Source organism: Clupea harengus, chromosome 14, assembly GCF_900700415.2.
Source record: "Clupea harengus chromosome 14, Ch_v2.0.2, whole genome shotgun sequence".
NCBI lineage: Eukaryota > Metazoa > Chordata > Actinopteri > Clupeiformes > Clupeidae > Clupea > Clupea harengus.
Window position 1 is genome coordinate 13,988,910 of NC_045165.1, and position 24,968 is coordinate 14,013,877.

The 24,968-nt window shown below is 45.6% G+C and overlaps 1 protein-coding gene across 2 annotated transcripts in view; it reads right to left on the reverse strand.

The window, feature by feature from the left end:
• slc8a3 (solute carrier family 8 member 3) overlaps nucleotides 1-17,406 on the reverse strand; it is an 84,800-nt gene extending 67,394 nt beyond the window's left edge. For both annotated transcript variants that reach the window (XM_031580179.2, XM_012836791.3), the window contains exons 1-2: nucleotides 16,409-17,406; nucleotides 2,137-4,058 (exon numbers count right to left, since the gene is read on the reverse strand). In XM_031580179.2, coding sequence (XP_031436039.1) covers nucleotides 2,137-3,941 — 1,805 coding nt within the window. In that variant the 5' untranslated portion in view covers nucleotides 3,942-4,058; nucleotides 16,409-17,406. The remainder of the gene's footprint in view (nucleotides 1-2,136; nucleotides 4,059-16,408) is intronic.
• Nucleotides 17,407-24,968: the final 7,562 nt, after the last annotated feature.

Below are 24,968 nucleotides of genomic sequence, written 5' to 3' on the forward strand. Positions count from 1 at the left end.
ATTCCAGTACTGATGCAACACTACTCCTAATGACTCACTACTATGGACACACTACTCCTACTCACTACACTAGTTTTCTGGGTATGAATGTGTGTGTGTGTTGGAGTTTTACACACACACATACTGGCTCTTGTAGTCCATCATGTTACCTGCACTGGTCAGCTATATGGAGATTGATCCCCTGTAGGAACCCTGAGCTGGATTTGGCATCTCACTCAGCACTCACATTTCATAGCAATATGTGTGTGTATGCATGATAGAGAGAGGGAGAGAAAAAGAAAGAAACCAAGAAAGAGAGAGAGAGAGTGTGTGTGTGTGTGTGTGTGTGTGTGTGTGTGTGTGCTTGCTTGTGTATGCATGATAGAGAGAGAGGGAGAGAAAAAGAAAGAAACCAAGAAAGAGAGAGAGAGTGTGTGTGTGTGTGTGTGTGTGTGTGCTTGCTTGTGTATGTATGCCTGTGGGTATGAATGTGTGTAAGCCTGTGTGTATGAGCGTGCGTGCGTGTGTTAGTGTGTGTGTGTGTGTGTGTGTGTGTGTGTGTGTGTGTGTCCTTTTCCAGTCGGTTCTACTGTATCATGTCAATAAGATTTTGCAGAGAAAGGTTACGCAATAAGCAACTCCTGAGTCAAAGCCATCCCTCATGCCGCAGATACACAGAAACAAAGAAAATGAGAGATAGCCAAAGATGGAGAGAGAGAGAGAAAGAAGGTTGCTCAGTTTGGTAATACTGCGTAAATGCTCTCCTCAAGTCTCCGGCCATAACATTTTCATATCAGAGTTTCCTATTTTTATGAGTTCATTTGCATGCAAGCACCATTTTGCCAACAGGAGAAATCTAATTTAATTATGGGATTGCAAGAGAGAAGACGGGGAGGGAGATTGGAGAACTGCAGTAGCACTGGAAGATTGGTGCAAAAAGGTTCTTATGGAACTTCTGTTCAAAATAATTACAGTTGATGTAGATACTGACATTACTCAGGGCAAGGTCTCCAAACAGGCACACACACACACACACACACAAACACACACACACACACACACTCATACGAGCGAGCACACACACACACACACACACACACACACTCATATGAGCGAGCACACACACACACACAAAAACAAACACACACACACACAAACACACACACAAACAAACACACACAGAAAAATAAACACAGACACTAGACGCACACACACAGAAAAATAAACACTAGACACACACACACACACACACACTGTCCTATCTATAAGTCTGACATACAGAAGGGCACTCTGTCCCAGCAGTGATTCATTCAGTACTACTAAGAGAACCCCCATGCCCAGGAGAGAAGGATGAGAGGGAGGGAGGGAGGGAGGGAGGGAGAAAAGAAGATAGAAAAGATGTAGATTTCATAAAAAATGAGGGAGAGAAAAAAGGAATGAGAGAGAGGGAACTAGCAAGTAAGAGAATGGGCAAAGAATGATATCAACAAAAACACACATATGCACACAAACAAACACAGACACACACACACTTTCTCTCACACCACTCTCACAGTATTTCACTAGTTTTTCAACATCCCCTGGGACAACCGTAAACGCCTCACATTTTAAGCTAATTATAAGCTAATACGCTAATTCACGCACATTTAACACACACCTAAACTTGTGAACTCAATACATGAATGAGCACATTATTCTCTTTCTGCCACCACCGATTACAACATGAAAGTCCTTCTTCCAGACTTCTGTTCTCTGATTCAGCCTGGGCCAGGCATAACCAACCCTGACAAACCCTGTCCCTGCTTTCAACAGGAGAAGCCCCTGTCCTTAGAATCAGAGACGATTACATCTGACAGAAACCCCATACAACCTCCAGGATGAGGACGATTAAGACAATACTGAAACTATTGTATCAGATAGTAACCTGACTCCAAGATCCCTAACTTTAGCATACACTCTTCATGAACTTATAAAACTGCTGACACCCAACCATGGGGGTTCTTAAGCGCTTTGCAGTGGTATTTATGCATTAACATCAAATAAGACAAAACGGATTTTGTGCGAATGCATTTAAGGACCAATTCATAGTATCCATTTTTGATTAAACCAACAAACCCTTAAACAACAGCGAGAACAAGGAAGTCAATGCTGTCTTACCAGGTCTCGTCGTTTTTGAACTCCAGTTCCCCGTAGGTGTCCTCGAAGTCCTCCCCGCCACCTTTCGCCAAGCCCTCCATGGTCCGGAAGGGCACGATGACGGTGCCTCGTGCACCCGAAGTCCTCAGCACCTTGACCTCCATGATGCCGACGCTCTCACTGATGTGCATGCTGTCGCTCTCGAAGGTGAAGATGCCGGCATGGTCGTCGTCCAGGATGGTGACCGTGGCGACGGGCGGGAAGCCGAGCACGGCCTTGGGGTAGGGCAGGCTATTGGGTGACAACATCTCCTCGTCCTCCTCAGCCTCCAGCACGCGCACGTTGCTCAGGCGCACGTAGAAGTGCTCGTCCTCCTCAAAGATGTCGTCGTCGATGATGCCGATGTGGATCTCCTTAATCACCTCGCCGGGCTTGAAGGCCACCGTGCCCTCGGTAAACTCGTAGTCGGCGCCGGCATTGGCCGAGCCGTCCTCCGTCTTGTAGTCCACGAAGACGGTCTTGGAGACGTCTCCGCCGTGGCGGGTCACGGTCAACAGGGCGGCGCCGCAGTTCTCCAGGCACTGGTAGACGGCCGGCTCGAAGCTGACGCGCGACACGAACTCGCCCTCGGGCTGCTCGCCCTCCACGTGCACCTCCTGCACGCTGATGCTGCGCTTGGCTTGCTCGGACACGTGCTTCTTCAGGATGTTGCCGGCGCCGGTCATCATGCGCGTGGCCTGGATGCGGTAGAAGGCGCGGCTCTTCTGCTGGTGCGACAGCGCATAGTAGTTGGCCATTTCCACTAGCTGGTCCATCTCCTTCTCTGGGTACCTCTGCTTCAGTTCCTTCAGGATGCGGATCATGTCGCGCCGTGACTCATCCACCTCCTTCCCGCCGTCAATCAGTCCGACGAGGTTGCTAGGCATCCCGGGGCCGTCGGCACCGAAGTGCGAGTTGGCCATCTTGCCGTCCATCTCGATGCTCTTGGCGCGCTCGGTCTCGGTTTCGATGATGACGCCGCGGTGCTTGTCGGTGCGGTACTTCTTGTGCATGTACTTGTAGAAGAGCAGGCGTCGATCGGCGATCCAGGCCAGCCACACGCAGATGGGGAAGAAGGCGAGCGTGAGCAGGCCCTCCCATACCTGCACCACGTTGGGCGAGAAGACGGCCAGGATGATGTAGAGCCAGATGTAGGCGAAGATGCTCCAGGCGGCCGTGATGAAAAAGACGCGTAGGTGCTTGACTTTCCGCGTCTCGCCCTCTGGGATTACCGACACGCACAGGCCGATGATGACGAACATGTTGAAGGCGGCGCTGCCCACGATGGTGGAGGGCCCCAGCTCTCCGGCGTTAAATTCGTGGCCGCACACCTCGATGACAGAGAGCATAATCTCGGGTGCGGACGAGCCCAGAGCCATGAGGGTGAGGTTGGAGACGGTCTCGTTCCACACGCGGATGGTGGTGGTGGTGGTCTCACCATTGGGCCGCTTGATGATGATCTCCTTCTCCTGTGAGGTGATCACCTCGATTGATGCCATGAAGCGGTCCGCAATGATGGACACACCCAGAAACATGTAGATCATGGCCACGAAGTACACAATGACCCGGGCAATCTTGTCGCCCATGGTGGGGTCCACGGGGTACCAGATGGGCAGCAGGATGCCCGGGAGGCATTTGGCGTTGCCCTTGCATGTGGAGTTAGTGAGTGGCGGTGGACTTGGTGTGGCGTGGGCCTCCGTGCACATGAAGGCGATCGCGGTGGCAAAAAGGCCGAGCCAGAGGCAGGCCCCGGAAGACCCCGGCGCTGTCGTCCTCGAGCGGTCCATGCACCCTCCGTCGTCTCAAGGGTCCGTCCTCTCTGGGGGTCCCCTGGGGATCCAGCACTAGGCTGTTATTTTGGTTCCTGCCCGCGTACACTTTTGGATCCCACTCGGCTGCACCACCTGTGAAGAGAATGCAGTCAGACCAGAGCACAGATGAGACACAGACAGAGACGGGCGCTCATGACTGCATGATTTAACACACACACACACACACACACTCACACACACACACACACACACACACACACACACACACACACACACACACACACACATACACAAACACACACAAAGGTACATGCACACAACCTTTAATAACCCTTCTCATTATTGCACATAAACATTCAATATGCATATGTACAGTATATTATATTATTATTATATTATATTACTATATTATATTATTATTATTTCACCATTTAAATCACTGAAATGTTACACCTCAACAGAAAAGTAACTTAAAGATGTTCTTTACTGCACAAGTAATATTATTCTGAACTCCAGCCCCATCCATGTTCTGCACGCTACGAATAAAATAATAATGTCAAAATAGCCTCGAGGCTATTTCAGATAGGCAGGCTTTCTAGACGAGGAAGCTGTGAATGGGTTTTCATTTCTTTATTTTATTTTTTTTCCGGTCTGGTCCGTGGGAAACGGTTGTCTGACCATCTGAACGTGCTGATCTGGAAGAGCCGACCCTCCTGCACGCTCTAATGCGCATGAGCTGTTTCACGTCTGGGCCCTTCCGGTGCGGCTACAAACACACACACACACACACACACACACACACACACACACACACACACACCCCTGCCCAGCCGTACGCGTTCGGAGATGGCAAGCTCTGAAATGCAATATTTACAGCATGTCATTGCATTTGAGTGAGTCTCACTGCCATGCTATAATGGGACGATGAGACATTAGATGGGACGATTTCATGAGAGCTCACTTGAAACACTGAGACATAGAATAGAAAGCTCCCAACCTGACATACTGACTGTTGTTCAATAGACCTACCAGAGAGATAACATTTGTGTCTCTATCACCAAACGTAGATATATAGACACACACACACACACACACACACACACACACACACACACACACACACACACACACACACACACACAGAGAAACTTCTATAACACAGAATAAATGCTCCAGCAGGCTCTAAATGGGTGAACAAGATGCTCTGAAGAGATGAGAAACCATCCTAAGCGGACTACGCAGTGACCGCATGATAAGGCTATCCCCTGCCACCCCCCCTGCAAACACTCTAATCATCTAGCAGTGATCCCTCCACTTCATGGGCAACAAACACAAGATGGCACCATTGTAAGCACGCCAAAGAATGCCTCCCGTCGCCTTGCACAGGCAGCCTCACTCCTTCCAAAGCAGGCCCGTTCTAACCTATTCAATTCCCCTCTGTCTCCTTGGTGTTCTGCTCTCTTGTATTTTGTCTTATATCTTCTGTGGGGCTGTTACCCGTACGTGTGAGCTCAGAGGAACACTCTTGATTCTAGCAGTTTCATTTTGCTCTTTTCATTTCGTCTGGCTGAGTAGAGGATAGTGAGAGGATCTCAGAGATGCTGACGTTCTCGGAGGATATGAAGGACTGCTACTACGCACTCAGAGTGTTACTGGGGTGTGAGATTTGAGAAGTTCTTTTTTAAAACGCGCCTTACTACAATGTGTCTTTGTGTGTGTGTGTGTGTGTGTGTGTGTGTGTGTGTGTGTGTGTGTGTGTGTGTGTGTGTGTGCTTGTATGGATAAGTGTGTGTGTGTGTGTGTGTGTGTGTGTGTGTCTGTGTGTGGATGTGTGTGAATGAGTGTGTGTGTTTTCATGTGTCTGTGTGTGTGTGTGTGTGTTTCGTTCCACCTCACCTAAGGCCTTGATCAGCACAGGATTTTAAAATCCCCCAACTAAGCAAACCCCACACAGCCCAGAAACTGAGAGGGAGAAGGACAGGTGTATGTGTGTGTGTGTGTGTGTGTGTGTGTGTGTGTGTGTGTGTGTGTGTGTGTGTGTGCGAGATAAACAGAGAGAAAGAGAGAGAGTGTGTGACAGAGACAGAAAGAGAGAGAAAGAAGGAAAGAAAGAAAAGAGAAAGAAAGACAGAGAGAGAATCACTGACTATTAAAATTACACTTAGATTGGCAGCGCTCTGTGCACTAAGAGAACACCCTTTATGATCTCCTATTACATCTACAACAAGGTTAGTTCCCTTGGTAACACATGAAGGCACATTTTTAAAGAGGACTGATCGCTTAATTCATTCACTCTCCCTGCGCTGGCCAGGAATGTGCATCATGCTGTGCATTCTTAACTTCTGTACCCTGAACTCCGTCTAAATCTGTGAATAAGTGCTATTACTCTGACAGTCATACTGAGAAGGGCTGGGAAACCATTTTCTAATAATGGGGAAAGCCTCAACTAGTCAATCCTGAGAATAAAATCTCTTTCAGCTGGTAAGGCAATCTTTCACATGCATGCAGAATAGAAATTCTAATATAAATGTCCATATATTACATATGAATATATGCATAAATGTATATATGAAACGCAGGGCTTAACAGAGTCTAAGTAGGTGAAGCTGATTTGGATGACTGTCTTTGAACTGAGCATCTGGCTATTAAAGGCACCACCTGGTAAGCACAACTGTTCTCACACTAAGAAAGCCAAAGGTTTCAGGTCTTTACGCTGTCTGAGTAATTGATAGATAATGCCTCTGTGTTTTGTCAACTTGACATCAAAGCGAACAAAAGTAGGCAAAATGAAGACATTTCCACTTATTCCACTTGGAAAAAGCCTTTTTATGTGTTTATATCTGATTGCACCCGCTTTTTTCATGTTCGTATTATTCGCATGTTGCCAGCGTATGTTACCTTACGTTTATGTATGCTTACGTCTGCCTTTGTTACATGTTTATGTAGGCATATGTCAGGTGTCATAAGGCGCTTAGGTAGGTATGACATAGCCGCATCAACACTGCCCTAAAGAAAAAATGTAACTGAATACCTTTACAAGGCTTCTTAGTTGCAGATCGAGGCTAGGCTGGATTCTTTATGAGGAAGCAGGCGATTGCGAAACTGAGCTCAGTAGGGGCTCGAGGCAAGCCTGTACATGGGAGAAATACTAACCACTAATGGCATTAATGCACAAGGTTTTTTTCCTCTTCGCCAAGTGCGCCTTGAAAGACAAGCACAGACAGACAGGCAGAGGCTATATCTTCGGAGCCTGGAAAACAAGCCTGCCTCCATCTACAGTCACAGGCCGTGTTAAGAACAAGAGCCTGAAGATCTAGACAAGACACACAATCTCAAGGTGCTGCAAGATCACGTGATCTTTCAATCAGTTGATTGAGATGAAGACTGCATATGCTCAGATTATTCCAGGTAGTTGATTCTGAAGCTGAATCTGAATCTGAAGCTAGTTCTGGATCTAAAGCTAGTTCCGGATCTGAATCTGAATCTGAAGCTGAAGCTGATTCTGACCCAGGTTTGGCCCAGCTTCCAAAGGCACCGGTGTGATGGGATGTGTGCCAGACTGTTAAATCAGAGTTTAATAAATAAAAGCAGTTTATGATTGAAGCTGAGATTTGGTTTTCTGAGGGGGAAACTGAGGGATGGTGTGTGTGACCTTTTACTGCTGACACTGACCAACTCAGTAATGAGAGAGAGAGAGAGAGAGAGAGAGAGAGAGGGAGAGAGAGAGACAGAGGGAGAGAGAGAGAGAGAGAGAGAGAGAGAGAGAGAGAGAGAGAGAGAGAGAAAGAGAGCAGAACAGAGAGAAAAATAATTTCACTCGCCATTCCAATTTCATCCAGACTGACTATTAAATGTATCCATGCATGTGTTTGGATATGTGTGTGTGTGTGTGTGTGTGTATGTATGTGTCTGTGAGTTCAGAGTAGTAAAGGCACTACATGATGATTTAAGCGCTCTGGAGCAAATCAGAGTGATTTTGAAAGACCCCCCCCCCAATTCCCAATGTAGGCACACAAACACACACACACACATAAACACACAAACACATAAAGGGTCTCATTACGTTTAAATTACAGCAATTTCACACATATACGCACACACCCACATCCAGCGAGAATGCCACCATCATTTTTGGAAAACAAACCTTTAATTCTGTAATTTCATCAATACAGCATCGGCAATGGGCCTCTCTTCTGAGGGGCCTGGATATGAGCAAAAGGCTGGCTGGCTTGGTGGCGTGCTGGGTGAAAAAGTTTGGGGGCGGAGGTGAAATATATGGGCATAGACCCGACGGAGGGTCACCGCTGTTTGACTGGAAATGATCCATGAGGTAAAAGCGGGAGGTCTCTCCAAAAGAGAAGGCGTTGGGAGAAGCTGAATGAGCAAAGCTGCCAAAGACCTCAGTCATGCATCAGGGGATTGTGATTGTGTGTGTGTGTGTGTGTGTTTGTGTGTGTGTGTGTGTGTGTGTGTGTGTGTGTGTGTGTGTGTGTGTGTGTGTGTGTGTGTGTGTGTGTGTGTGTGTGTGTGTGTGTGTGTGTGTGTGTGTGTGTGTGTGCAGGTATGTCTGTGTGTGAGAGAGAGAGGGTGAGAGGCAGAGAGAAAGGAAGAGATGGAGGGAGAAGAGGAGTGAAAGAAGGAGAAAGCACGAAAGAATGAGAGAGAGAGAAAGAGAGAGAGCGAGAAGGCAGGACGTAAGCAGGACTCTGAACTGTGTCCAGGTCTTGCCAGATTAACAAAGGAGTTAACATAATCTCTTGCTAAAGTAGCCAGATTTCAGTTCTCTTCCTCTGCTTTCATCACTCAATCCCAAGCCCAGCAGCAAGAGCCAAACACGCCGGAGAGAACAGAGAGGGGGAGAGGAAGAAAAGAAGTCATGGAGGCAAAGAGAGGAGAGGACAGAAGAAGAGATGAGAAGGTATATCAGAGGAAAGGAGAATGGGAACAGAATATTTGATAAAATCTAATTGCAGACTATTGGTTGGACAGTGGCCATCTTAAGGGTGGTTGTCTTGTCAGCGTCACAGTGTATAAAAATACTCTTGCGCTTGTTTATGTAGGAGGGCGGAATATGGAGGCGATTGAAGTCTGCTAACGTTTCTGGAGGGACCCCATATGGTTCTCAATTTAGTCAACATGACACCAATAAAAATATCTCGGCTAATAAAAGCTATGAGCGTGTGGATCAAGTCCCTTACGTGCCATAAAGATTGTGTGCGCACTGGTGACTGTACATGAGCATGTGTGTGTACGTGTGTATGTGTGTGTGTGTGAGTGTGTGTGTGTGTGAGTGTGTGTGTGTGTGTGTGTGTGTGTGTGTGTGAGTGTGTGTGTGTGTGTGTGTGTGTGTGTGTGTGTGTGTGTGAGAGAGTGTTTGTGTGTGTGTGTGTGTGTGTGTGTGAGAGAGAGTGTGTGTGTGTGTTGTGTGTAATTTGGTAGAAGGGTTGAAGGCTGTTGGTATTTTAACAAAACACTGCCATGATTTTTTTTTAATCTATTTTTAGTTTTTAACTGAAAATGAGATCATTCTCATTGCCCAAAACAGAATCTTACAGAGGCGACACCACACGTTAAGCCTCACATTTTGTCGTCTTAATCCAAACAAAGCCTTCAGCTTTCAGCAGTCCCATTTCAGGCCAATCAATCATACCATCATTTGCTCATGAGAGGCTCTCATTGAATCCGTGTCGGCTGCAGACAGCAGCCATTCAAGCCTGATCACTATCCCCTGCAGATTGGTGTCCCATTCTCAGTGTGTGTGTGTGTGTGTGTGTGGAGGGGAGTCTCTAACCATCCTCTTAGGATTCCCACCATTTAAGTTACCTGTCTTCCCACTCTTGTGTGCTGCCAGGTGCCTTTATCTTAACTGGATGGATGGGATCTATTAGTGCCTGTGCCACACACACACACACACACACACACACACACACACACACACACACACACACAGGCAAGTGGGCAGGTGCACATACATTTGTGCAGTACATGCGCTCCAGCACATACACACAGACACACACACACACACACACTACTTAGGTGCGGGGCCCCTGTCTTGGTGTTCGCTCTCACACTGATTGAGATTAGGGGCTCCTCAACGTCACAGGGAGTCCACACATGTTGCCATGGAAACAGGGAATTGAAACGAGAGGTGGGACATTGTTCTTTTCGATATTTAAAAAAAAGAAATGACTATTTTCCCCCAAAATGAAATGGCAAAAACCCATGATGCTACACAGATGAGACTGTAAATAAGAGTGCCTGTATGGTTGTATACTCATATGCGTGTATGTGTGTGAGTATGTGAGTATGTGTCTGTGACACAGAGCCAGAAATAACCGACATGCATGTATACCTGTATATGCAACACTACTACGATGTTGTCACCCATCTTGATGAAAAAGGTAGATATGAATCCTCTGCTAATTTCTCCCTTGTGTGTATGCGTGTGTGTTTATGTGTGTGTGTGTGAGAGAGAGAGAGAGAGAGATAGAGCGAGAGAGAGAGAGAGATCAAATTGCTGTAAGCAACACCTCAGACATAATCTCCCATCTATACCTGATGGCCGGCCGTCTCATATCTTATCAGTTAATGCATCACAGGAGTTATCAGTGTCACAGAGGCACTGTAGCCGATAACGTCAATCAGCAATCAAATTCACTACAGGCCTCTCTACTTACACCCATGATTTCATACCATAGGGAGACAGGCAGGGTGGGGGCTTCAAGGAGGGAAGGGGGGTGGGTTAGTGTCAGGGGAGTTAACGTTCAGCCCAGAGGTCAAAGGTCAGGGCTCCAAAAGTGTGAGCAATCTTTTTCCCCCCACTGTGTCAGCATTTTATAGCCCGGTGCCAGAGATGGATTGGGTTCCGTGTGTTTTCTTGGCACGATGGCTCAATTAGAAAGGAAAAGGTATACTGGCTATAGGCTCTGTGTTACCGGTCCTCCACCAATTAGAAGGAAAAGGTATACTGGCTATAGGCTTCATGTTACCGGTCCTGCATCCATGGAACAGACACAAGCAGGAATTTGTTTACTACATGTGAGAAGGTATACTAAATGACAAAAAGTGCAGGTAAAATCAACTCTGAAAGCACACACACACACACACACACACACACACACACACACACACACACACACCACACGCACACACGCACACACATACACACACACACACACACACACACACAAACACACATCTCTGAGATCTGGGTGCTCTGGTGTACATGTCTTTGCACCGTATGCAAATGAGGCTGGGATGCATAATTGATAAAAAGTTGACTCATCCACAGTGTCTCTGAGCCATCAGCATGTTTAAAAAAAAACAGCAGGCTCACCTGAAATATCTACAGGCCTTTAAAACCACTCTGTCGACTCAGACATCCTGCTATATATTCCTATGCAAAAGTATATTCTATATACACGTGGAATTGACCACTATACTAAATCAAACTAAATCTAGGTTTGAATGCACATCTTAACAGGTGGAGGCATATATGAAATTTTGAATTGACATTGGGAACTTCTGTGGAGGAACCTCCACAGCCATCCAGGTTTGCACGCATGAAGCTTCCCCTGCCATTCGGATGGCTGAATGTTGCCTTTCCACCTGATGAGAGTGTGAGGGTAAGAGTGAGGCGAGACGTGGGGAGGGTCGAAAATGGAGAGTAAAATGTTGACGCGTGATACCGCATCATAGTAATCATCAGACAAGGAGCCTCTGTTTATGAATTCCTCTCAGAGCTTGTAACTGAATAAATTATTCGTTGGGCTTCCCACAGACAGCTGCAACATCCAAACATATCACCAACAAGCATTACAAATATTGAGTGAGGTCTTATTGTCTCCTTAAAAAATGTTCACAGTCCACCCGTGCACATCACAGACAATTAAAGTTAGCCAAAGATGCGGAACCAGCTGTAAGGCATATGTACAGTGACATTTCCTTCTGCACATATACACATGTACAGTATGGACACACATATGCATATTATGGACTGCAATAAACCACCTCCTATTATGCACACACACACACAAACACACAAACACATATACACACAAAATCGCACACACACACATCAGTGAACCAGTTTCCTTTAACGCACAGAGAAAAACATACATTCCCCACTGTGAGTGTGTGTTTGTGTGCATTTGCATGTGTGTGTGTGTCTGCCTCAATTCCTTAAGGTAAATAACAACGATAATGAGGGCTGAGATTCTGTCCTGAATTATTACACCCACACACACCAGAGAGGTCTCTTGCCATGTTTAGTGTGTGTTCCTACTCTGCCATGAAAGAGTAATGAGATGAGAGACTAAGAGGAAGGGGGAAGCTTGGAACATGTTTGTGATGGATGCAATGAAATAAATATTCTTCAAAGCTTTCCAATAATGTTGATGTTGGCATGTTCAGTGTTTTTGTTCTGCATGCATATTCATTTGTTTTATATAGGATGGACCATCCTCTGGAGTAAGCTGGAGTATACATCACATGTACTCAAAAACACACACACACACACACCCACACCCACACAATACCCCACCCCCAAACACACACACTTGCACACACATACCAACATGCACGCATTTACACACACACAAATATACACACACACACACTTGATTTAGCTAATCCAAAGTCCAAAGGAGCATATGATGAGGTGCGGGCACCCATGACATACTGCTGAGTGTTTTCAGCCTTTAATTGTTATTGTATAATTATGTGTTTGCTGTGAGTATTTTATTAATTTATTCGTCATGTCCCAACAGCCCTCCCTCTGTGTGTATGTCTCTCTCTCTCTCTCTCTCTCTCCCTCTCTCTCTCTCCCCCTCTCTCTCCCTCTCTCTCTCTCCCCCTCTCTCTCCCTCTCTCTCTCTCTCTCTCTCTCTCTCTCTCTCGCTCCCTTTGAGCCACATACTCAATGAATGAATCACAGTGTGACTACTGGTATTCTGTAATTAGACATTGCCCATTCATTAACATGACATGTATTCATGTCTTTACGGTTTGCCTTTTGCTATACAGTCACACTGGGACGGTCCAGGCAGACACAGGCCTAAATGACGAGTCTAAAAATGCTGGGTCGCGTTAGATAGATAGTGGTCGGCTGGGTTTTTTTTATTTCATTTGTCGGATGTACTGTATTTCTACACTAACCTGCATGGGATGCATATGTTCAGCTGCTGAAAAAGGATGGTTCCCTCTTCCGTATACATCATTTAAAACAGCACAGCAGACTGTGTGACTAAAACATTTACAACAGGATCCCACAGCACAGGAGTGTCTTCAGTGAACAACTCTGTATGGACAACTCCGGACAGCATTCGTTTGCCTCTCTTAGATTAATGCCAGGATTATGCTTGGAACGGTTTCATCCCTGAAACGTTATTATAGAATGCCAAATAACTTCACAGGATTCACAGAATATTCTAGAACAGCAGTGGTAATGGTTCCACTGAGAACGTGATGCCAAACTGCGGAACTGTCCAAGTGTCTTTTGAGCCACTGCCACACAGATCCCTTTCTTCTAAAATTCAACCAAACTTCAACATTAGACGCCATTCCTCATGGTCTACTTTTCTACTTTTCAGCAATTTTCCACGCTATTATCAGATCTGATAATAACACTGCAAATTTGAGGTAATATATTTAAAGAATGAAATCCATGAAACCAATGAATCGCCAAGAGATTGGAGTATACTGCATCTATTTTGGGCATTACTTGATTTTACGTGAGACTTTGGCAGTCTTATAAGATTCTTCAGTAATTCCCAGATCTAGGTGTCTCCAAAGTTGAGTATATTTACATGTACAGTTATTCATTTGGCAGACGCTTTTATCCAAACCGACTTATAGTTGAGTAAAACCAAGCCCTGACCAATTCTGTGGAGAAGACATTGTTCTAACCCACCAACCACAGCAAGTCACTGAAGCAGGCCGGGCCAGGAGACTGCAATGGGGCTAAGGGTTCAGGCAGAGTGTGCTGATTATCTAACTCAATCATGGTAGACGCTCGTTGGCATTCATCTTATGCCCGGAATGTGAAACCAAAGAGCCCAGGTCTCTGAGTTTCAATTCTAGATCTCTCTCTCTTTCTCTCTCTCTCTCTCTCCCTCTCCCCCTCTCTCTCCCTGCATATACATAGTGAAAAGGTTTGGTATGTAGGTATGTACATGTGAAAGTTTGTAGATGACAGGTACATAGAAGGCGGGTTTCTTCTCTCTACCTCAAGCCGAATAAATACCCTTTTTAAAAAAGAGATTACTTATTTAATTGGATTATCTACCGTCTAAAGCACTGCGTTGTACATAACCTATACTTCTGAATTGTTTCTCTTTTTTGAAATGGCATTTATATTATATTTATATTGATATCTTTCTCCAACAAACAAACTAATTATTACTTCGGGCAATTTTTGTGTTTCATTTATATGGTGACTTTTCAAACGTGAAAAACTAATATTACCGTATTTTGCCATAATAGAGCAAGACAGATTTTTCTGCGGAGGAATTCATCCATGGCGGAAAATGGTGGAGATATTTTAAGATGCGTGTCTCTCAAGCTTGCCAATGTCCCCATACTACAAAGTGCGCCCGCAGTGATTCTGACGAGGGCAGCGCCTGCAGCAATTAGACGCTCCAGAATAATTACCATACTAATAATGGTTAAACGCTAATGTGTTCTCTCTCTCCATTAGCGGACAGATATTTCTGCCCAGAGGACACTGGACTGATGACAGTATTCAAATGCCAGCCCCTATACCAGTCTGTCAGCGTAGAATACAATTCGTGGCGAAACTATGTATGTGACACAAAAAAGTGCTTCAAGTTGAGGATGAAAAATAATCGATGAAAGATGAATGAATGTACAGCAGGATTAAAAAACACTTACACTTACAAGTCGAACTGTTTTACAGTGCTTGGGTTTGATGGTCAGGATGTTATTTCTATCTCATAATATTATCTTTTCTTGATGAGGTAAAGCATACGAAAGACAAGAGCCACAATTAATGACAAGATAGCGGCGGCCCCTACAGCAGGGTCTTGCAGCTTAATAACAATGTGATGCGGACTTATTCCATTTTTGTGCACAGCTCGCAACTGTTCGGTATGAACACGAGAGCCTGTCACGAACAAGTGTGCCAAGAAGAGAGAGAGAGAGAGAGAGAGAGAGAGAGAGAGCTGACGAGGTGTTGGGCGACCAGGGAACCCAAGAAGGGCCCATGCGACTCCCACTATTTTGGGAAGAGTCCCGTTAAAGGAGTCGATTTGAGACCCTCGTAAGCAGAGCGAGGGGGCGGGGACGTCAGCTGTTGCAGAATTAATCATGATGGGCTAGGGGTGAACTCCCCTGGTCACCTTCGACCCCAGTTCACCTGTAAGGGAAGGCTGACAGAATAATTCACTCAAGTTGCCAATGTAAATTGCCATAGCTGTGGGTGTATAGGTTGCACCAAATTATCCTTAAGTTGAAATACTGACGGCAGTTAAGTACGATCTCCCGCCATGATGGGGCCCTAGATGAGAACGTGTGATAGCCATGGTGACTTCAAGTCGATACATCTGCAAAGTCCCTACTTTACCTTGTGACATATAACTTTTGACGACCGTTACCGGGCTAGTCGAATGTCCTGGCCACCTTAAATCCGATACCGCTGAGGCAACGACCTACGACGTTCGGCCGCTATCTCATATTTTAAGACATATTTTGGCCTGCAGCCTCCCCTGGCTCACAGCGAGACGCCAGGGGCCTTGCATCGCGGCGTGCATGAGACACACAGCGGCACGCATAGAGAGCAACTGCGTTCGTAGGAAGAAATGCAATCACTAAAGGCAGCCCTCGCCTCCTCTCGTGGCAGAACACGGAGAATTCCCTTTCGCCCTGCTCTGTAGGCTAATGCACCCTGGCTCCTTGGCAAGTCGCTTTGGATAAGGGCGTCAGCTAAATGAATAAATGTAATGTAAGGTAATGTAATTCGGTGAGGCACCAGCTGCATATGCACAGAGGAGCATGGCGAGAACCACTCATCATAAATCACACCTACCCTTCCGCCCAAATCTACATAGTTCAGATCAGCGTTGACTGAAACGTAACAAGTAAAAGTTCGACCCGCCCAATGTTGTCATTATGAATGTTATAATGATGTAGTGTTGACAGTCATCAACTAACAGTAATGCATCACATTATTATTATTGTTTTTATTATTATTATTATTATTTTTATTATTGTTGTTGTTGTTGTTGTCACACGGTCAAATGACGCAAAGTAGTGATGGCTTTCACCATGCTGAAGTCAAAAATCGGAGGCCGGTGATATCCAATTAAGGGATGTGCCTGGATCCATCTCGGAAAAATCAAGGAACTCGCTACATAATGCATAATCGTTCGTGGTTAACTGGCATAGCCAACTTAAACCTGACCACACGCACCAGCTGTGCGTCCGATGCCGAAAGCTTGGCTGACACTGTAACAACAATCACGTACCTGGCTTTGGCTCCGGAGAGATGAGGGCTGCTTTTTTGTGAGATCAGAGATTGCAAAAGATAATCCCCTTCAAATTACATATATGTCGCCGGGAATCTGCCGCTTTACGTAATTGGACGTTTGTCAGCGTGCGGTTGTCGATGTGTATCCTCCTCTCACTCCGTCAGACGGAAAGCCCTCCCGTGGCAGAATACCCCAGGCGCGATATCGCTCTCCTCACACGCGCACCGAGGCTGATTCCCGTGCCTGTCCAGTTCCGGTAGATCGATTGAACCGGAGAAGAGAAGCCTCTCTCTGCGCTCTCCCTAGCCTTAGCCCCACAACGCGTCCCTCTCTCTCTCTCTCTCTCTCTCTCTCCTCCTCTCTCTCTCTCTCTGTGATGGATGGACCAGACACCGGGCTGTCAGCGCAGGCGAGAGAAGCGCGTTCTCAGATCGAAGCGTCGGTGAAAACGGGAGCCTTGGAATCCATGCAGTCGACTCTTCCTAGAGCCCCGAGCAACAGCGGCGTCCTCCCCCTCCTCTCAGGTTTCCGTTAGCGTAGAAATAGAGACGAGCGCCGCCAAGGCCCCCCTACTTAAAAATAATGTCAGGAATAAAAAAAAATCAAACAGGATGCCACCCATGGAGAAGATCAAACACAGAAGCGATTTTCAGAAACGATTCAATCCATCTTTTTCTGGACACGATTATCCCTTTTCATGTCAGATATCTTCTGCAGCATGAGCAATCGCAACCTAATCCAGCAGCCGGTCTTTTAAAACAGTTTTACATCCTCATTTTTTCCCCGCAGGATCACAGATCGTTCCGTGGCTGGGATATCCATTCGCTCAACCATCGTAGAGGATGATTCAAATTGCGAATCTCAGGCAAGGGTAGGCTAATCTTTCCCTCACTGCTTCAACCTCCGCCCCCTTCTCCAAATTTCACATAAGACTCTCTCTCTCTCTCTCTCTCTCTCTCTCTCTCTCTCTCTCTCTCTCTCTCTCTCTCTCTCTCTCCCTCCCTCCCTCTCTCACTCTCTCTCACACACACACAAACACACACACACACACACACACACGCTATTGTACGTCATCCTATCAGCAGGGAGAGAAAGTCGGCACACCGGCTGCATATAGTGCTACCCTCTACATGCAACTGGGGACAGAGAAGAAGATGAAAGCTTAAGCTACACGCGATGTCTGATGAGGATATTTGGGGGAAACGGACCGTCTCAGCGGAAGGAGCCCGTGAGATCTCCCAACTGCTGCGTGCACAAATGTAACATAGCTAGCACGTGGAGAGTTTTGCGTCACTATTTTAAGTTACTGACAAAGATTATAATTGGCCATAATGATGGTCGCTCTTATGAATTCCGTGCTGAGATCAGGTTTAGCTGAATCTGTTTGAAATGATAAATAACAACCATTGTTTGAATATTTGGCGTTTGGGTTATCATGGGAATACATAAAATGGGATGAGGAGATGCCGTGGCGTTGCTAATTAAAGTTATTAGCAAGGGTAGGCTATGTTACACATTGTTATTCAGTGATCACAAAGGACGCTACACACACGCACACACGGAAAGAGAGACAGAGAGAGCGTACGCTAATCTGCTGAAGACATTTGAGTGCATTTGCCTCCAGTGTGTTCATGTCAAAGTAGGCATGCAATCACTGAAGGGACATTTTCTCTCAGAGTTCCGCTTCACATTTCAGCAGGGAGCTGTCCATCACTCAACTCGCCAGTCTCTAAAATGGGCAGGGACTGCACTAAGAGATGCAGACAGAGATAATAGGCATCAACACCCCCCCCCCCCCCCCCCCCATGCCAAGCGGTTTTGCAAAACCTAAATTCAAGTTCCCTCCAAATGCTCTTCCGGCTATCTTTTTAAACCGTTTCCTGTACCACATGGGGAGTAGGTCTTGGGCCCAATCAGATTAGGTTCAGATTATTTAAAACAAAAACAGAGCAAGGGCCAACACAGTGAATATACGTTTAAATGATGGCCTAATGACAACACACACTGAGTTATCCTCACTACGGTTGCCAAGTAGTTGTGATGAGGTGAAATAGCTGAAAAATAGAACAGAACACAGAATGAATTAGGATGAATGAACGGTGGCTTTCAAGTAGGGAATGCAATATTCAGGTGAGTTATGAGATCAATACTCACAACACGGAGCTGACTTATATTCAGGCCCCTGCATTTCTTTTTACTGTTAAAAAACAGCAAATATTACCCGACAAAATTTACAACTCCTCCGCCCTATCCCTTCACACTGTAGTCTCCAGTGATTCATTCGGAGCTGCTGAATGGTGGAAAACAACATCCTGCGGGTTGTAAAACACTGCGGAATATCCGGAGCCCGTACCTGCGGAGGCTTACCAGGCTCCCGCCCCAGAAGACTACCGGTCGGTGTCGAGTCGTGAGTCTTGGAGATTTACCACGTCCTCTGCAGGCGGGCTTAGCAAGCAAAGCAACTCTGCGTCCCACTAACCTGACTGATTCACATTCGCAACACTAGCACTTTCTGAGAGATTCTATAGAAGTTATACATACATCACTGCCCCCTGGGCATCCTCAACCATCTGCGCTCATGGGATAATTTTACTCCATTCTCCAATGTGGCGTATGAGGAAAAGAGAGCAATGGGGTTAGACTGGAGGTGACTGGAGACGCAGAAGAAGCTACATTCACACATTTAAGCTGACTTCGAGTGGAAACTAACATAACTACATCAACTACATACATCTTTTTAGTGTTTGATGCACGAAGGTGATATATACACATGGTGATATATGTTGGCCCAGCATGGTCACCTAGAGGCTCAGGAATGAATCTGTCCCATATCAGGACCAGTACAACTGCTGGAAGAGTCAGCTACTGAAAACAAGCATGTGAACACACACATACACGGATACACTAACCTCACGCAGACACAAACACACACACACGCACACACACACACACACGCACACACACACACACACACACACACACACACTGGCACACATACATCCTGCATACGCATGCTGTACCTGCTCTGCACATCCATGGCACAGAACACCATCCAGTGCAAGGTATGCCTGATACACGGGCATGTGTGTGTGTGTGTGTGTGTGGGTGTGTGTGGGTGGGGGGGGGGGGGGGGGGGGGGGTTGTGAAAGAAAGGGAGAGGGAAGGAGAGAGAATGTTTATATCTTTTAAAATGTGCAATCCATACTCCACTACTGTTTGATACTGGGGGATCCTATCATGAGGGCAACCCCAATATGATCCATTACTTGTTTTTATCTCTTCTGAAGAGCTGAATGCCATTAAAACTTAAACAAGTGGAGAACTCTACAGCAAAGACGCCACTGCTGAAGGACAGGACACTTTTCCTGTCCACACTAGGACAACTTTCCTGATGAAGCCGGCCGGGGGGTGGGGTGGATGGAGGTTTGTATATGTGTCTGTGTGTGTCTCTCTCTCTCTTTGTGTGTGTGTATATGTGTCTATCTGTGTGTGTGTGTGTGTGTGTATATGTGTCTATCTGTGTTTGTGTGTGTGTGTGTGTGTGTGTGTGTGTGTGTGTGTGTGTGTGTGTGTGTGTGTGTGTGTGTGTGTGTGTGTGTGTGTGTGTGTGTGTGTGTGTGTGTGTGTGTGTGTGTGTGTGTGTGTGTGTGTGTGTGTGTGTGTGTGGAAGGCGTGGGGGGCATTTGGCCGAGCCATCCCGGCCAATCACAGCCCTGTCATCCTATCCCATTCCACCAGAGTCACCTGCCGGCAACGCAGTGTCCTGTTTGTGAAGCTGATGCCCGGCGACGCTGCATAACTATGCCATTACCAGTTCGCCCACACGGCCCCAGCTGCGCCTAGCTGATGCAGAGGTCAATGTGGGGTCAAGCAGGAGAGCGATTGGACGGGAGCCTTCGCGTCTACACACATTACCCACAGAGTAACGCACAGGTGTCTGCATGTGTCGCCGAGACGAAGACATGGCTGCCACTGAGACAGTGAGAGAGAGAGATGGGCACTTAGCTCAGCAGGGCCTGTGTCTGTGTGTGCAAGTCTGTGTGTGTATGTGTGTGTGTGCAGTTACAGGGCTAACCGCTCGCTTCAGCAAACATCACAGAGGTCTAAAGACGGCACTTGCACGCACCCACTCAGTTCAATTTGCATCGGGATGTTTGGCGAATTCGCATATTCAGATCTGATGCTAAGACACGTAGAGCACAGTGAAGCATGTATTCAGCAGCAGTGCACCCCCCCCCCCTCCCTCCCGTTCTGGGTTGGCTGGAGTGCCATATTTTATGATTTGAGCTATATGTGCCATCTATCTGAATAGATCTGCATGCATATGTGAATGCACACACTTGAAACACTCACCAGGTGCACATCATGAATGCAAAACAGAGGAAACGTGCAAAGGGTTAGTGTACTGCACGTGAGGGAAATGCTTAAGCACCACATTTGTGAATATGGCCCCTAAAGATGGCAAATGATACATTCAGAATCAGCTGACAGCCAACAAGACAATAATTGTAAAACTAAACAAGTGCACACTTAACCCCTACTAAAGATCATCTATCATTTATCACCTTGTAGAGGGTTCATATATATTGTATGTACATTGGTATATGATATTATATATTACAGTATATAGATGAACAATGCTCTTCTTTACTGTTTGGTTTGTAGTAGTTCTTCACTACTACCCTGTAAGCCTGTTACTACCCTATTAGTTTACCATGGAGGGTTGCCATTTTGATCGCTCTGCTCCAGAATCAGCTGCACAGGCACGACATGATGTGACATCACTAAACACTTAGAGTTCCAGACATAGAGCTTACTGATAAAGCAGTACATGTATACTAGAAATAGATATACCAACCTGTATGATAAAGATTTCATGTTTACATAATAAAATATTCTATTTATTTTTCATTATATTATTAAATCATGGAGGATAATTGGATGTTAAGCAGTTGATGGAATAAATATGAGATGTGTCATTTGATTGAAAGTTTATCCAAGAAATAATTCAAATGGCCACATCCAGACAAATGTTTCATTCATATCTGGGGATATCCTGACACTGTGGCTTCTGAGAGATAGTGAGAAGGTGAGGAGAAAGCACAAGTCAAATATTTGACTTTCTCTTCACATACCTGGCGAGGGTGAATCACCTCTAATGATGTGGCCAGGGGAACCCCAGAGAGAGAGAGAGTGTGTGTGTGTGTGTGTGTGTGTGTGTGTGTGTGTGTGTGTGTGGGGGGGGGGTGATAGAGAGAGGAATAGGAAGGATGGAGAGTGAATAGAGAGAAAGAAGAGAGAGAGATAAAAGGAGAGATGGAGGAAGAGAGAGGAGGAAGGACTGAGGGAGTTTGAGACATAAAGAAGGGCAATGAAAGAGAGAAGGGAAGAACAGGGACAAAATTAGAAGAGGGGAGAAAGAAAGAAAAGAGATAGAGGGAGTAAAAGACAGACAGAGGAGATAATGATGGGGAAAGAATGAGAATATCCCTGTCCATTCCTCTGAGACATGCAGCCATGCAGGTGGGTGTGTGTGTGTGTGTGAGTGTGTGTGTGTGTGTGTGTGTGTGTGTGTGTGTGTGTGTGTGTGTGTGTGTGTGTGTGTGTGTGTATGCTAGTAGGCTACACCTGATTCAGCTTACCATCTAAACCAGGGATGTGCACAGAAATGTAAAAATGCAAATTGCTTTCATTCTTTTCAAATCAAATGTATTTTCTATTTCTACAATGCTTTAACAAAGCGTTTGTCACAAAGACGCTTTACAGACATACATACAATTTAGAGAAAAGGAACTTTGGGCATCTGTTGCAGTGCGGGGGTATCAAAACATTAGCCCCAACAACAGCAAGGCTATAACAGCAAGGCATAATCATGTTTTTATGTTTTTGTGCATCTTTTAGAAAGACGCTAATGTCCACGCCTAAGATTTCGTACATGTATATACAGTACATACATACATACATACATACATACATACATACATACATCCATCCATACATACATACATACATACATACATACATACATACATACATACATACATACATACATACATACATACAGTACATACATACAAGAGAGAGAGAGAGAGAGAGAGAGAGAGAGGGGGAGGGAGAGAGAGAGAGTGGGAGGGAGAGAGAGAGATAGACAGAGGGAGAGAGTGATAGACAGAGGGAGGTAGGGAGAGAGAGAGATAGAGAAAGAGATAGACAGAGGGAGAGAGAGAGTGAGAAATAGACAGAGTGAAAAGGATGATGCTGTTAATAAAGCATCTGGTGGGCACCAGGATTTTGTAATATTGAGATGATTTTACCAGTGTGTGTGTGTGTGTATTTATCTTTTGAGATTATGTACATTAGTGTGTGGGTGTGTGTGGAGGGGTGAGAGAGAGAGTTTCTTGTGAGCTTACCCATCAGTATGTCAAGGTGATTGTGTGTGTGTGTGATATTTAAAATAGCAGTTAACATAGCATAGTTAAAATGGCAGTTTTTGTTTTTACAAAAAGTTTATCTTGATGGCTTGGATTCCGGCTCTTCAGTTTCCCAGCATGTACAAATTGGTCCTCTACTACCCAACCCTGCCTCAAACCCTATTTTTTATTTTGGAGTACCTTCTGACTTGAGACAAATAGATGGAAGGTGAGGTATTCACCAAAATCCACTGTTCTCATTTTTCTAATGAGGTAAAAATATGTGAAGAAACAGACTTTAGCTAACCCTTGGACCTAGTAGACTTGGAGACCTCTCTTCAGGAAGTCCAAGCTTCTCCTTTGTCTCAAATACACACGATCAAGCTAATCAGCTAAATAGAAAGCCCTTGATTACTTTAATGAGCGATGCCGATGTAACAGAGCTGGCAAAGGCCTAATGTATGCAGTGGAGAGGATCCCTTTGGAGCAGTGGGTATGGAAGCCCTAATCTAGTCAGGAGGCTTTGAGAGAGGAGGGAATCCCAACCATATGGTTCTCAGGATAGCCCTTTCCTACAGCAGGAGTGATTTAAATCATTACAGTTAATGTTATTACATTTTTTTTATTATTCTTTTATTACGTTTTTTTATCACAACTATTATTATTATTATTATTATTATCATTATTAATAATCATCTCAGGGAGGCCATGGTAAGCCATTTTGTGCTTCTTGTGCCATGCCATGCTTTTGAACTTATCCAACCGCTTACATGATGTTTCCCCTCATGCTACATGTAATGGACTGTTAAACCAGCACACTAGCGACATCAGTTTTATTGGTTCGACTCACAGGATCCATTCATGTTGATTAAACGGAATCCCTCTTAACAATGTTCTTCCTATTTCTTTTGATCTACCAAAAGCAGTCCCCATGAAGTTCATTGAGAAGACTGAGCAGTTGACATGACACGATGTGACAGCACTTCCTTTGAAGCCACAGAGCTCACTGCGGTGGCAGAGCATGTGGACTCCACATACAGTACATGGGCTTTGGCATTAGTGTGATGGCATCTGGTAAGCACATAAGTGCAGATGTGTGGGCCAGTTGGCCACAGACGTGTTGAGTGTGTAAATGGATGGAGCGACCCTGGCGAAAGGAGATATAGAGAGATAGAGAGAGTGATGAGGATGTCTGATGTTGTATGGCCAATACAAATAGTACTGGTGGATTGGATAGGATTAACCATTCACAGGCTCGTTACAGAGGTCCATTAGAGGGTATGGTGTGTGTGGGTGTGTATGTGTGTGTGTGTGTGTGTGTGTGTGTGTGTGTGTGTGTGTGTGTGTGTGTGTGTGTGTGTGTGTGTGTGTGTGTGTGTGTGTGTGTGTGTGTGTGGTTAAGGATGATAAGTCTAAGAGATGAAGAGGTTTTGCTCCTTCCGCTACGGCCTGAGAGATGAGAGTCTCTGTAGACTTTTTTAATGAGGGTTAATATGCCTGGAATCCCATCTCCACTCCTTCTCCATATCTCTCTCTCTCTATCTCTCTTTCATTCTCTCTCTCTCTCTCTCTCTCTCTTTTTGTCCTTTTTTTCATTATTCTTTCCATTATTGTGTGTGTGTGTGTGTGTGTGTGTGTGTGTGTGTGTGTGTGGTGTCATCACTCGGTCATGCCACCCCACCCTTTCTCAAGGGGCCCGTTTCTATGAAGACGGACGGCTGGCCTTGGCTCACTCCTGGGCAGAGTGGAAGTGACAGGATGTGTGTGTGTGTGTTTTTCTGTTATTCTCTGTGTGTGTTCAACTTGTTATGAGGGAAAGACAGACAAAAAAATACAGTACAGTAACACACACACACACACACTGCCAGAGGGATCCGTTTCTTCTGCCTGGACTGTCCTCTCAGTTGCCAAGCATTACACTATTTATAGCAATAGCGTTTCAAGACACACACACACACACACACACACACACACACACACACACACGCACACACACACACACACACACACACACACAGACACACACACACACACACACAGAGAGAGACACACAAACAACTGAGGAGACATTCATTCTCATCTTTATTTTCATCCTCTTTCATAGCAGGCCTCCCTGCTTGCTGTGTTGGTTTGGGATAAAACACCCT